At 42.5% G+C, this 15,091-nt stretch overlaps 1 protein-coding gene across 1 annotated transcript in view; it reads left to right on the plus strand.

The window, feature by feature from the left end:
• The window catches only part of LOC139663158 (voltage-dependent calcium channel subunit alpha-2/delta-1-like), an 89,069-nt gene that overhangs the window by 10,411 nt on the left and 63,567 nt on the right, over positions 1-15,091 (plus strand). The window contains 2 exon segments of the mRNA XM_071541721.1: positions 5,244-5,325; positions 6,972-7,088. Coding sequence (XP_071397822.1) covers positions 5,244-5,325; positions 6,972-7,088 — 199 coding nt within the window.

Consider the following 15,091-nt stretch of genomic DNA (forward strand, 5'->3'; position numbering starts at 1 on the left):
ACAAACTCCCTTCATAACAGCATGACTGTGAGCTTTTTATCTAAACCTTGAACGGGCGTACTTTGAAAAGAAAGGTAGACACAAAGTTTGAGTTAGGGTTGGGGTTAATTCATGTTCAATTCATTCAATTCAAAATGGAAATTGAAGCTGTAATTCACATAATACTGATAGATCTTTCCTTCTTAATGATTTATTCATAGATTGGACCAAAGAAACGTTTTATGGCAAAACATTTATAGTTCTTGAATTTTGAAGCAAATACACTTCCTGAATTGATTGAACTGAGAGTGAATTGACCTAACCCCGGTTTCAGTGCAGCCAACAGCTGCACAGCAACTAACAACCAGAGGGAGAAGTCACACTTAGCTTGGCCGGAGGGGTCAGTGTAGACAGAAGTAAGGCAGCAGTGCTCTCACTCTGACTCACTCTCTATTCTGGGAGCTTATCCACTTCCCTGTGTCCACCCCTGGGATTGGTCTGCTCTGTGTACTGCCTCCTAACTGGCAGGAGGCTGGCATTTGTTTTGTTTTTTTAGGTTCTAATGGTGAGTCAGGGTGTTCCTTGAAAAGTTGAACTCTGAGTCTGAGTTTACTTCTACGATATAGCAAATGGAAAGCTGAATAAGTCCTGTGTAGTGGTAATGTGCACTCAGACTAGTTCGATGGTAATCACCTTTGTGTTTTTCCATTTAATTTACCTTTCATTTTTTTTAAATTGCAGACAACGATTTTGTGCATCATAAAACAGCAGCAGTAACATTCTAACATTTAAAATCTAAACAAGCACCTGAACATTATCACCTCACATACACACTGTACAATCTGTATATGTATATATATGTTTATGTGTGTATGTATATATGTTGTTTATGTGGTAAATTGGTAAAGTCAAGTATATTTTATGAGGAATAGCCAAATGTGTTAGAAATTCAGCTCTCCAGTTGCAGCTGTTGCTGTTTCACCCACAGCGGTGTCAGGCGGTGCAGATTGAAGATTGGCCTCTTTGTGCTTGTCTTATTCCCCAGGGTGTGTGTGTTTGTGTGTGTGTGCTTGGGGTTACATCATGGGTTACATATAAGCCTAATTCATCATACTGTACCTAGTCATCCAATGCTTTGTCATACAGTCTGGTCCAGCACTCTAAATGATGGGTCATATAATACTGGTCCTACACACACACAAACACACACACACACACACACACACACACACACACACACACACACACACACACACACACACACACACACACACACACACACACACACACTCAAGTGGGTCACACCCACTTCATTAAATTAAGAGTTCCTGTAAAAGAGCTGCACCTGTCCTGGTGACCTTTGACCTGGGCAACCCCCTACTGCCCTCCAAAAGACCCAGTGCTCTGGTTACACACATACACAGACACACACACGTGTGTGCACTCACACACATGTGACAGCTGGACTGAGAGAGGCAGCTTCTCTTCCAGCCATTAGAGGGAGAGGGGGAGGGGGACTTTGTCTAGCCACCAGCTACTGTACATAAGGCCACATGGGTCAAACACAAATTAAGACACATGTGCACTAGTCTAGTCAAGGACTGGACTGAAATAGCTGTGAGAAATTCTCACACACCCACTGACATACTGTCAGCGTAGACAGCATTTCTTGTGGTTCATTATTTGCTTTTTTTTCTCAATTGATCTGACTCTACAGCAGAGATGTGGTAGGATCTGCAGTAATGTTGGCACCGTTCACCATCACCTCATCTCATTTCACGCCATTTAACACACTGGCACGTTTGTGTTTGTGTCTGTGGACATGGAAAGAACTTGATGAAATTTTAATGTCATATCGTGAATGTTGGAGCGCCTGTATCAGACGATCTGCTCATCTAAACTCCAACCAAGTGTGTCTCCAGGCTCTCTGAAGTCAGTGAACCCATGATGATCTGTACTGCATGGACCATGAGCCACGTTTTTACCCTCACAAACAACCCACTGGATGAGACAGGTATCCTCAGCTTTTCATCTCAGCGCTAAAAGGAACAAAGGGAAGCAGGAAGAAGACGGGTGAAAAAAAATGTCAACAATCGGCTGTCAGAAAAACAGTCTGCTTTGTAAGTGGGTGATATTAATGACTCAATGAGAGGAGTGAGGGAGAAAGGGAGGCTTGTAATGCCAGCAGGTCTCACACTTGGCTGGGTTTCACATGGCTCCCCTCATTTCCAGCCCTGCAGTGTGCAACCGCCGCAGCCGAGTGGCTCTAACCCGGCTCACCAGCCATTTTGGGGGCTTCCTTCCCTTCCACTTCGCCCCCCTCTCCGATTTCCCCCGAGGAGAGAGACAGAGAGAGACAGACAGAGAAAGAGAGAGGGAGGGAGTAGGAGCCTAGAAGGGGAGGGGATAATGATGCTATCTCATTTTTCCATGTCCTGCTCCAAGTTTCCATCCTCTCATCAAACGGTTTTGTTGTCGTGCATTTTTCTTTGTTGAAACTCCTTTTTTCAGACCCTTTCCTTAGTCTGCCTCTATACTTAAAGAAACGTATGCTCTTCCTTCACTTAATTTCGAGGAAGCCACACACCCTGGTGTTATGCAGGGAAAATATTATGCTTTTACTGATAAGAGGGAGTTGGTTGTTTGTGGAAGTGGCTAATCAGAGCGTTGCTTGTCCTTTCAGTGTTTACCCAGGGGATTTTGCTTTTTCAAGCCGGGTCACAGAGATTTCAAATTTTCATCCCAGCGTTAGTTAGTTTAGAATGAGCCATCAACAATGAGTATTACAACCTGACCTCAGGAGCCTCCAAGCTGCTGCAGGCTAGTGAGTGAACGAAATGTTTTTACCCACAAATTGCGGACCCTCCCTGGGTGAGGTTTTAGGTGCAGCCCTCTCCTCATTAGAGCTCTGCAGAGACGCACTGTAGACGTAGCAGGGCCAACGAGTGCATGAACCAGAGCTGACTATATGTAGAAATGCCATGCTGACCTTGGATCAGCGACTGGGGATATGCATTCTGCTCGCTCATCATTACCTCGCATCAGACTATACACTCACTGTTTGTATGTGAATGTAGTGTAGTGTGGCCAACAGGTTTGGTAAATATGAAACAGAAGACAAAAAAATGCTATTTAGCAGCTGTTTTAGCCCGCTAATTGCCACAGGGAATATGGCAATGAAAGCTGAATATTGCTCTATTCGTATTAATTAATTGAATTCATGTAGAAGTGTGCAGTTGTTGCAACGGAGCACAGTGTATAAACATAAGATACTGAACTTCCTTTACCTTTTTGATAGAGCACACATGCACACCCATTCACCGTATCCCCATTCAACACCTGTTGTAACGCTCCACCCCTTTTGTTTAGGGCCTACTGGGCTCATTTGGACGTTGCACATGCACAACAAGCTCAATACACACCTGCTCATTACACAGCCAGTGGACCTTGTCTCAACCCTAGAGTTGGCTCCATGTAGTCAACAGAGATACCAGCTATGAGTTTGAAACATAAATCCACTGAAGTGTCATTTGTAGGGGCTGATATCTGCCTATTTGTGTGTGTGTAGGTGTTTGGATGTGTGTGTGTGTGTGTGTATGTGTGTGTCTATGGACAAGTGTGATAGGGGGTTGAAAGAGCAATGTGCTGACAGTACGCCCATCCTGTAACTGCTCTCTGCCCCAAGCAGCTGTCTCTCAGAAGGCTAAATATATGTGGCTGCTATGCCGCACATTTCCAGTGTGAGCTAAGCCTACTCACATTACACTGTGTTTTTTAAATAAGAAAACAGAGACAGGGTTCATATGTCAAAGGCCCCACAGCAGTCTGGGAGGGGAAGAGGTTAATTCATACCATGGGGGAGAAAGGTTAATTTTCTTTATGGATTCTGTCATGTATTTTTTATGGACTACTGTAAAGGGGTTGGGGGGAGTGTCTGTAGGTATATGCGTGTTGTTTTCAGAGGCTTCTGGAAATGTATGTACAGTTGAAAGGCACAAGGCTGTCAAAAATATCATATTGTTTAATACCACGATTGCAGTATGAATCATGAACATTTGGACATGGCTTTTCCTCCATAATTTCTTTTTCAGCACTTGAAAAAAGTTACTGAGGAATTTGGAGGAGGAGAAAAAATGGCGTTTTAATGTTTTGGATTTGTTCCATTTAAATGCAATCAAAGATTTTCTCTGAAGTGCAACTTGATTTGTTGGCCAGAGATTCTGCACGTTGGAGGCTGTCTGAAACATCTTTACCACTGCTAGAATAATTCTGCCTCTTACAATTTAGATTTTTTGATTTTTCCCTATCAGTTGTGCAGCCCTAAAGCAGAGGCACCTCTGGGTGCTCACATGGGTGCACCAGGGACAGACATATGTTAGCCCTATATGTTGAGATGAGATGCCAAGATACTAAGATAACCTTGCACGCTGCATATAGGGTGTGTGTAACGGTATCATGTCTCACCTGCCAAGTAATGAGATTCATTGGTGTTTTGACAGTGAGGGGTATGGATATAGACACACGCACACCTCCTTAACTATGCCAGGGGGTCGTATCAGGATCTTGTGTCCTTAAAAGCCTCATGGCTATGTTAAGGGAAATAAAATTGATTTATAACAGTTTAGACATTCTGGTAGTCACTGTTTACATATGTGGGCACAGAGACACACACACACACACACATACTGCACACACACACATATACACCACCTTTGTTTTTTCTTTTTGTTGCTTTGGTATGTTAGAGAATATTACTGGTTGTTCACTTGTGATGCTGAGCTTGTATTGTTCTTTGACGATTTACGCAGCGTTGTACAGTAGAAGCTGTTACTAAAGTCTCTCTCTGTCTCTCTCTCTCGTTTTTCTCTCTCTCTTTCTCTATTCCTTTCTCTCTGATACATTATACATTAACCAGCCTCTCAACCCCGAAGATCTGACACTCTCATGCTGACAACCATGAATAACTCTTGCCCTAATGCACAGCTCATGTGGAGCAGAGCAATATATTCTCTTCTAAACATTATTATTTCATGCTGCCCCTGAATTTATACAGTATTTTAGCATATTGCAATAGTAAGCAGTAATGCCCTTTTCGTGTCACGTGATATGTGGGCCTGTATTCAAAGTGAGAGCGAATGGGATTGAAGCAGTTCCACAGATTTGATTTGATGGGCCACTGGGGAGCTTTCCATTGGAGGAGGGAGAGGAGTGAACAGTTTTGATTGGTTGGTTGATTGATCGTTTGTTTTTCTTTATGTTCGCAGGATAAAGGAATGGGTGGATCAGATGCAGAAAGAGTTGATCTCATTGACGGACACAGCCAGCGGCATGCAGAACCTAATACAGGTAAAGATGACTCTCTGTGTCATACACACACACGCACACACACGCATTACATTTGAAAACACTAAAAAACAAGGCAATTCCACTCACGAATGCATTCATTTTTACTCTCATGCTTCACATATACATTCATTTCTAGACCCAATTTAAAATAAAAAAAAGTTGACAACCACCTCATCTTTGTCATAAAACCTCATTGCCCAGATGCAAGAAATGCAGGAATTACTGTGCATTCTGCCTGCCACTTATCGCTCTCGCTCTCATTAACGCCCACGACTCTTCTTCACACAGCTTCAGCTGTCACAACACATCACCAGTCTATATATAGTAGCCTCTCATTAACATAATGCAGCATCATTCCATTCTGCCAGGCCAATGTACACAATCAGAGGCCATCAGTGTCAAATCTATACTGTGCTGGGCCTAGTGCTCACACTGACACACACAGACACACACACACACACACCCCTACAGCTGACGTCATTGCAGTAGGGAAGAAGCTGTTTAGATCCACATTAACTGATATGATTTACTTTTCCTCCCCAATGCCTTTCGAGAAGAAAATCAGTCAACCTAAAAGCATCACTGAAGTCATTATAAGACTTTACAAAACACAATGAATTCTCGATGAATTCTCTTCTTCTGTTACTGTATCAATACCTGATGCTTTTGGAGTCTTTCTTTAAACAAAGCATACACAGCATGCAGACATACCTCCATCCAGACTCCTTGGAACTCTTCCATACACTGTGAATGGTACACTGAATCTATGGACTCTATGGACCGTATTTGCTTTAACGTAACCACTAAAAAGCTTTAGTGTAAGACTAGCGTTATCAGTTCCAGCATAAAAAATTGTGTCTGGATGCTATGACCCTCATCTCCTAATAATAATTCTCCAAGGAGCTGTGTATTTATGTGATGTCATTGTTCACTTACTGAATGAGCTGTACTAGGTCATAGGAATAACATAATTAAAATCTGAAATTCAGTCGTATTACCCTTTAATATTACTCTTACATTAAAGCAAAATCTGTCAGAAGCCTGGAGGATGAAGACAAACACATGCGCGCGCCTCAGTTCTGCGTTTTGAATGTCGGACAATGAAAACCCCTTAGGCTGCTAAATAATTGGCTGTTTGGCATTTGTGTTTCTTATTTCTTTTGCTAGATCATATTCCATAGCACAGTAAATAGTCTTGTTACATAACCTGACATTGCAATTTAATCACTGGACATGTAGCTTCCTTTTTTAATCACTGTGCTTTGGTCAGTGAAGTCCAATGAAGGATACAAGATGACAGGCCAGTAAAATTTTCAGCCTCAGATACAGTAAGTCGAGCTTTGGTTAGAAACATTTCTTAACACTCCATGCCCAAACCCTAAACCACACACACACACACACAGACACACACACACCACCGCTTCTCACAGCCACTTCTTCTGGACTCAGGGTGTCCTATCCCTTTAACCCCTACCTGCTCCTCTCGCTCTTAGGGGAACAATAATGTATATTGAAATCCAACAAAAATATAAATATATCTGAATTCACCGGTTTAGGCTAGTTGTCTAGGATTTGGAGTTCAAATCAGCTTAAGTTTCCTGTTATGCTGACCTCTGACCTCTGCTCTTCTCTTCTGATTGGCTCAGATATACGATAAACATAAAAAGCACTTCAGTGTGGAGTCCAACAACGCCAGAGAACTGGTGGCGACTGCTGCAGGGAACATCGAGAAACTGCTGGCCAACCGTTCCCGCGCTTTAAAGGTGAGTATCTTGCATTAAAAGCTGGTGAAAGTATTTCAAAAATCTCCCTGAAACCTTCCACTTACAGGACAGTCTCTCTTACTAACCATGCCACCTCTAGGAAGCCATTGATGTTGAGAGTGGATTTTGGTTGTCATTTCTTTTCATGTAGTGATAGTTGTAATACCATATAGGCTTTGAGATTGTATATATCTTTCTTTTTTTGTTATCAATCTGACGATCAAAAGCTGTGGAATATCAATCTGTGATTAGAACAAAGAATGCAAATTTGAGTCTGTTTGTTAGATGGGGTCCATTGTCTCTCCTAGCACACCGCCCAGAGACCATGAAACACACAGAAACAATCTGCTTCTCCTCATTTCAGGTCAGAATAGACACTGGAACACAGCCACTGCTTTAGGCCACATAGTGATCCAATATAACTAGACATCCTCCAGCAAGATGATACCAGTTGGGTTGCTACATGCCAAAAAATGATACAAGTTCATTGTTTGTGTGTGTTGTTTATATTTTTGCTGTATTCATACCTTGTTGTATAGCTCCACACAACCCAAGGACCTTGGTAGAGCTGCGAAGATTGTTTTCCTTCTTTGTGTAAATCACACAGAACACAAAGCTAATTAAATTAGTCTATATAACATTTTACTGATCCTGAAAAAGCACAGAACACCTAGTTAACTACATTATAAGATATGCTGTTTGAGAGGGCGATTTTGTCTAAAGCATCTTAGTCTACAATGAATACACACATTTTTAGCATGGGTCGCCCCAGTGGGACCCTGGCAGTTTTACTCCCCTGCTCTACAAGCTAAATTGATCCATATAACCTTTCACTGTTCCTTAGTCCAAACACGCCAGTACACCTAGCCAACTAAATTAGGATCCCCAGGCACTCCCGGTCCCGATCAATCCAGCTCTAAGAGCCAGAAATATCCAATTAAGCCTGACAGCCTGTTGCCATAGTTACGTTCTCATTGATTACCCCATCAATCCAGTCAAGCCTTTTGTTTTTCTTACATCCCGATAATTGCCGAGGGACGAGGGACAATTAGTGTTCGGCGTGGTTGCGTCACACCTCGGGAGAGAAACACGACTGCTCGGCGAGTTGACGGCGATGGAACAGAGATGTTAAGATGCAAGTGCCGTTCTCACATTCGATCAACACCATCTGCTGTGTGCTTCACCTGCGCCAGTTACAGCGGTTGTTTAGCTCTTCGCTGCAAGTGTGAAAACAGGGACAGAGAGAAAGAGGGATAATGTGACTTTTTTTGTAACTAACAAAACACCATATGCCAATGTTCTGCATTCCTCCCACGAGTTGTATTTGCTTGTCCCTGCGTGAGAGTTGAACTGAAGTCACAGGTTGGCATGGCGGCTAAATTAGCTCAATGCGCTCACCGTGGTCTTCTGGGTAATGAGGTGGAATTGAGCGAGCTTTATTGCCGATCGATGGATATGAGGGACCACAATAGTAGCTGGGTCCACTTAGCTCACAGTAAAAGCCTGGACTGAAATGGAAGTATGGGAAGGAGGCCGTGGCTCATGGACGGCTGCAGCAGCTGTAATGTTCTTGACCTGACCTACCTTTATGTAATATTCCTCTGCCTTGGTTTCAATCTATGTGGCAAGGAAACCCCTCCCTATAGGTTTCCACCTCTAATATCCTCCTTTATTTTATTTTATATCGCTGCCTCTACTTTCTCTTTCCTCCCTCCTACCTCTGCTGATCCCTTGTTCTTTTTGGGCTTGATTTGGAAAGGATTTTAGTAGCTTCTTACACAGCGTGAGGTGATCATGTGAGAGAGAGAGAGAGAGAGAGAGAGAGAGAGAATTAATGGCTCTGTCTGTGAGAGAGAGAGAGAGAGAGAGAGAGAGAGAGAAACTGAATGGCTCAGTGTGTGAGAGAGATGATGATGAGTGGAAAAGAGAGGGAGAACGCTAGGAAGCGTTGTGAGTCTGTGAGTGCCTTGGGCCACACTTCCCTTGAGGGAGCGTACAGTAGAGTAGAGGCCTATTCAGACCTGCCATCCATTAGGACCTCGGCCTCTTATTGCAGCATTCAGCGAGCAGCACTCTCCTCCTTTTCACACAGCGGCACTCTATTAGGCCATTCAGCTGACTCTCTGCCTCCCTCAGTAGCAACCAACACACACACATAGGCACACAAACATACAGATAAGGCATGCATGCATACAAAGAAACACACACATACGGGCAGGAAAAAGACACATATACTCTGAAAAAGCTTTAAAGGAAAACTCCACCCTTGGTTATATACCATCAATCTGTGATGTTCAATGCATTCAATTAGTGATTTCATATGTTTCCCAGAATGCCTTTCAACAACCCCCAGAGAACCGGCATGAAATTGTTGCATTCAGTAGGCAGAGAGAGCAATAGTGACAGTGATAGAGATAGTATATTAACAGCAAGAGAGTGAGTTTTTGTGCCCCTTACTCAAAACACAACATGTCTTGTGGCTGCATTGCATTCTGGTCTATCAAGGCTACTGTCAGTGGAGACATTGGTATCTCTGCCTCTTCTACAATGGATTTCTCCCTGTATGATTGTTGAACATCGGTGCAAAATGATGAGTGTAGAAAGAAGCTCTTGCTTTTTGATTCTGAGGAGACTGACACCAAAACCTGATGTTTACCACTGATGTTTTAGAGAGTTGAAACATTTTCTGCCATTAAATCTTGATGTGATGTCACACCGTCTACATTTGGCCAGTTATCAGTGGTAATGAGACAAGTCGACTGCCAAAAAACAGAAAAGGCGCAGAAATGCAAGGTACTGTATATCACCAATAGCTTTTTTTTTTAACTGTGTTTTAGGGTGGATTTTACTTTAAGTTGGATGAGTACTGTAAGAGTTTTTTCTCTATCATGTCACAGCCCTTTAAACCCCACTGAAATTGTCTGTACTTCCACTCCCTGCAGCTGTACAGTTCAGGCTGTTATGCTTGAGATAAGCAGGATAGACACCGCCTCACAGACTGGTGGCATTTCCCTTTACACTAGGGCAGCTTGTCTCTTCTGGCTATGCTTTGCAAGTGTTTGTTTACTCCTGTGTGTGTGTGTGTGTGTGTGTGCCCGCAATTGTCAATGAACACAATCCAATTAGAATGATGGCTGCTGTCATTAACTTAATCAGGGGCCATCTTGGATCTGCTGTCTGTCAGTGTGACATCTGCCCATCCTGTCACCCCAATTCAATCACTCTGGTTGACGCTTGTGCTCGCTCCACATGCGATCTCTCGTATGCTGGCCGCTGTGACTATGTAGAGGGAGACAGGTTTTCCATCACAGCAAACAATGTTACAGACCATGTTAGTGTCATATTCAGTCTTAAAGGATAATACCAGTGTTTTTTATGCCAATCGTCTAGGTTGCTGCCCTCCTTTACGTTTCTCTGCACACAGTCAGCATAGTTGGAGATATCAGGGCATTTTCCTTTCTTCAGTAGAATCCATTTGCTGCCATTCATTCTTGCACAGTATGAAAAACAACTTCCACAGACTTGAAAATGGCCCAAGCTAAGGTAATTCATCACGGTAAATATGACGCCTTAATTTGGTTTTGTCAAAGTTTCTGTTTTGTTGTTATTTCATTCTGGCCGAGCTGAGTGTTTTCGTATGTGTGCATTACATTACTCTCTGCTTACTGTCAAACACCTGACACCCGCAGGAAGAAACAGAAGTCTCTGCCAGGAAAGAATCCCTCAAAAACACATGGTCTTACAAACTTTATTTTCCTATTGATTTGTGGCTGTCCTGCGTCTGCACTGTTGTATTATGTGTGTGCTTTTAATTGATGTTTTTACTGTCTGAGGTTAGACTGAAGACAAACTCCCAGCCTAGGTTGGACAATAAAGTTTTATTCTATTCTATTCTATTCTATTCTATTCTATTCTATTCTATTCTATTCTATTCTACTCTGTTCTGTTCTGTTCTGTTCTGTTCTGTTCTGTTCATGCTTGTACACACTTGCAGATAATACAGAAGTACACAGACTGCGGTAGTACAGTATATTGATTTGTATGTGCACACTACAATGTGTACAATGCACATTTGTGAACACACACACACACACATCCACTTATGCTGCATCTTGTTTCTATCTCAGAGGACAGAGAGTGTTTTTGCAGTTAGACAGATACTACTTAGAAGATCGACACTCTTCCTTCCTTCTTCCTGTGTATCTCTGTCTTTATCCATCCATCTCCCTCTGCACCACATCGCCTCTTCCATTCTGTCACTGTCGTTTCTGTCTGACACTCAGCTCCAACGAATCTTTCCATTTTTTTCTCATACTTGTGCTTCCTGTCCTTTTCACTCTCACTCATTTGCTGTATCTTGCTGTCTGTCTCACTTGCTTGTGTATACTTGAAATGCACGTACACACACACACACACACACACACACACACTGGCTGGGCAGACATTATCGTAGCAGCGTTGGACTCTTAATCTCATCACTCCTGTATCATTTTACATTTCTGGAATATTCCCCATAGACTCGCCTATGTTTGGAATATCACTCCTCACCCTTCCGTGACTTTAGAAAAGTTATTTCAACCATTTCAAGCTAATGTTCCCTGAGCGTTGCCGTGATCCGACTGGGGAAATCATTTTGTTTCAAAACCACGCAGACGCGATCAAAGAAATGTGCCTCTTTCATGTCATAGCGCGGTATTCTGTATGCGATAAGCGTCGCCTTTAAAAATGATAACCAGTGAAACTGTAATTCCCAACTGGAAAGGAACCAACGCAGTGCTGAGAACATTGTGCAAAACGTCTTACCTCAGACAAACCCCCTGAAAGTCTTGTTTCCCATCCAGAACTAGTGTATGATCTTAGTGTGTGTGTGTGGGGGGGGGGGGGGGGGGGGGGGAGGGGAGAGACAGAGCTAGACAGAGAGTTGTCTCCCAGATCTCTTTGATACTGCAGGAGATGAGTCAGATTCTGATTGTTACACAGTTGTTGTACAGTAGCTTAGTTTCACTGCTTATAAACCTCTGGAGATTACAGTCACTTGAGCTTTAAAGACACGTACAACATGTAACGCTCCACATGCGGCCAAACAGCAAGTCTGTATGCACACAAGTGAAATCACACCGTTCCAGGATTTGATTTTTCTGTTTTTCCCATTCGTTTCTAATGGGATCGAACAGATTTCCTGCTTCTTTTCTGCTTTTCTGAGCTCACCTCCCTCTCCTCTGATTCCTCACCGGCTTCCTGCCTTGTAATTCCATTCTCGTTACGTCTGACATTTCATTCCTCCTTCCCACCTCCTCCTTTCCCCCTTTCATTCCTCCCTCCATCTCTGTCTTGCTGTCCTTATCGCTCTTAACTCCTTCTTACTTCCTTTCCCATAAGTTCGCCCTGCTCTTCTGTCACTCTTCATTTCCCTTTTTTTCCTGTTTCCCTCTCCCTGTTTTCCTCCCTTCTCCCTTTCTGTCCTTTCTTGTTTCGTCTGGTGTGTGTGTGTGTGTGTGTGTGTGTGTGTGTGTGTGTGTGTGTGTGTGTGTGTGTGTGTGTGTGTGTGCGTATGTGTGGCTAAGGCGCTGTTGGAATATGGATGATAAACGCTACTGAAAAGAAGGAAATGTTTCACTTTAAAATGTGACTCCCTCTCTCTCTCCCGCCTGCCTCCCCCCTCTCTAACATCTCTTTCCTCTTCATTCCATTCTTTTTTCTTTTTTTCTTTTTTTTTTTTTTACCAGGAAATGGTTAGTGGCGGGGTGTACAAGTCTCTGAAATGGCGTTTAGACCACGAAACTAAAACTCTTCATTGAAACCCAGTCTACTGATACAATGTGACACTAAAACCTGCCATTATCCTCCATTATTCCCAGACTGCTATGTTTCAGTGGTTACATTGTGCAGTATAGTGCAAGTTTGTGCAATTTAACTGTTAAATGCTGACATGCAAATGTGGATGTGATGAGAAAACATGTAATGGATGGTTTTTGTTGTGTTAAAGGAAAATTCCACCCTCAGACACTCTTCTACTGTTATATATCATCAATCTGTGATGCTCAGTGCATTCCAAGTGTTATTTTGTGATGAGGTGTTTTTTTGTTGTACTTCAGTTAATGATGCCCTACATTTCCCAGAATACCTTTCGACAACCACCAGAGAACAGGTGTGAGCTTGTTGCATTCAGCTGTGAGTTGCACATGTAGGTGGAGAGAGCAATTAGTGTTAGCAGTGCTTTCCAGTAGGGAAAAAGCGAGAGCCCCCCCCCCTCCCCTACTCAAAACACAACATGTCTTGTGGCTGCATTGCATTCTGGTCTATTGAGGCTTCTGTCAGTGGAGAAATTGGTCTCTCTACCTCTGGATTTTTCCTTTACGCTTTGATTGACTGACTGATCAAAAACCGGCCTCACTCCTCCCTGCACCACCCTGCTGCCCTGCTTTCTTTACCTCCTCTTGTTTTTCTCTCTGTCTCTCTCTCTGCTTCTCTCTCGGTTTCTGCCTCTTTGCCTCTATCTGTCTCTCCTGTGACTCAGATCCTCCTCCACTGTACTACGCTCACATTGCCCCCGTCATTACATCTATCCTGAGCTTGCGTGTATCTGACTGTGCAGCTGTGAATTTCGTGTGCGGGTTGTTTACTTGTGAATGAACGCACACATCACACACACACATACACAGACACAGACACACACACACACACACCTGTATGTTTGTGTTTTGTCATCACGTCGACCTGAGCTCCTATTTTTTTTAAACTGCCCCAGATCGTCTCTCTCTTTGATATCCACGCCGCCTCTGACTCCTCTCACTCTGTCCTCATCAAATATTTAATCCTCCTCTTAACCGCGACTCTTTGATGGGGCCTGTGGTTAACTTCTCCCAGTGGAATAGGCCGTTTCTCATCCCACACCGACACCAGCAGAGATCTCCAGTGGCTGCGTCCGTTTACCATAGAAAGGAGGAAGATTGTTTTGGTTGCAAAGCAGCATGACCCAGCTACTGATACTGGAAACATCCTCAACGCAGACAAATACACTGCAAAAAAATGTCATCTTTAGTCATTATTATTTAGTCTCATATGAAGTCTTAAAAGCTTATTTATCTCAAAGCAAGTGAAAAATTCTGCCAATAGGATGCGGTAAATCCAGTTTCCAGTTCAGTTTTACTTCTGTCTAGAAACAAGTGTCAGTATGTTGAAACAAGGCAGAATAAGGCAGATCACTAAACTTGTATCAAGAAAAAAGATACTTTATTCAAGGAAATTCTTGATTCGCATTGGAAATCAAATACGATATCAAGACTCAATCCTAAATTACATTACTTATTAAGATGGGTATTTTTCACAGTGTATGCAATATTATGAGCCAGTAGGAGAAGAAAATCATGACTTATCTTAAAATAATGTCACATAAACTTAATTGCAATGAAATCATGCAGGCTGACAAAAAACATTATTGGGATTTGGTGAGCGCTGTGCACAAGGCCATTTCTCCTCTGAGTCCAGTTGATGGCACAGTGTAAAACACTGATGCAACCTTGGAAAGAGGAAGAAATTTAAGAAGAAATTTGTTAGGCATTGATTACTTTTAAATTGCTTCTAGTTCTTTCAGTAGGAGCATGTTTTGGTGTAGATTCTGTTTAGTTCTGTGTCATTTACTGTACTTGACACGCATGGTTGCGTGTTCAAGTTGACTCGTGGTTGCTCCACGGTTGAAAATGTAAATGTAGTGTGTAGTATGTCAGAGAATATAAAACATATGTATTTTAGATGTATTTGCTGTGAAGTAAAAGGATTACTAATTATTTCATGTTGTTATACCACTAATTCATGTTTCCGGCTGAGAATTTTCTTATAAATAATTGATCAATAACTCCTAGAAATTCAGCTTAATTAACATTGAATGGATTTACATCCAAGATGTAAATGTAATTGGGAAGCTATGAAATTAATGCAAAAATAATGACACACTCTTTTGGTGTCTTTTGAAGAATACAGTCCTTACAGTCCATATTTTTGAC

The sequence above is a fragment of the Centroberyx affinis genome, unplaced genomic scaffold, assembly GCF_046629955.1.
Source record: "Centroberyx affinis isolate AG114_WGS23_722 - 3 ecotype Tasmania unplaced genomic scaffold, CSIRO-AGI_Caff_v1 ptg003935l_1, whole genome shotgun sequence".
NCBI classification, from domain to species: domain Eukaryota; kingdom Metazoa; phylum Chordata; class Actinopteri; order Beryciformes; family Berycidae; genus Centroberyx; species Centroberyx affinis.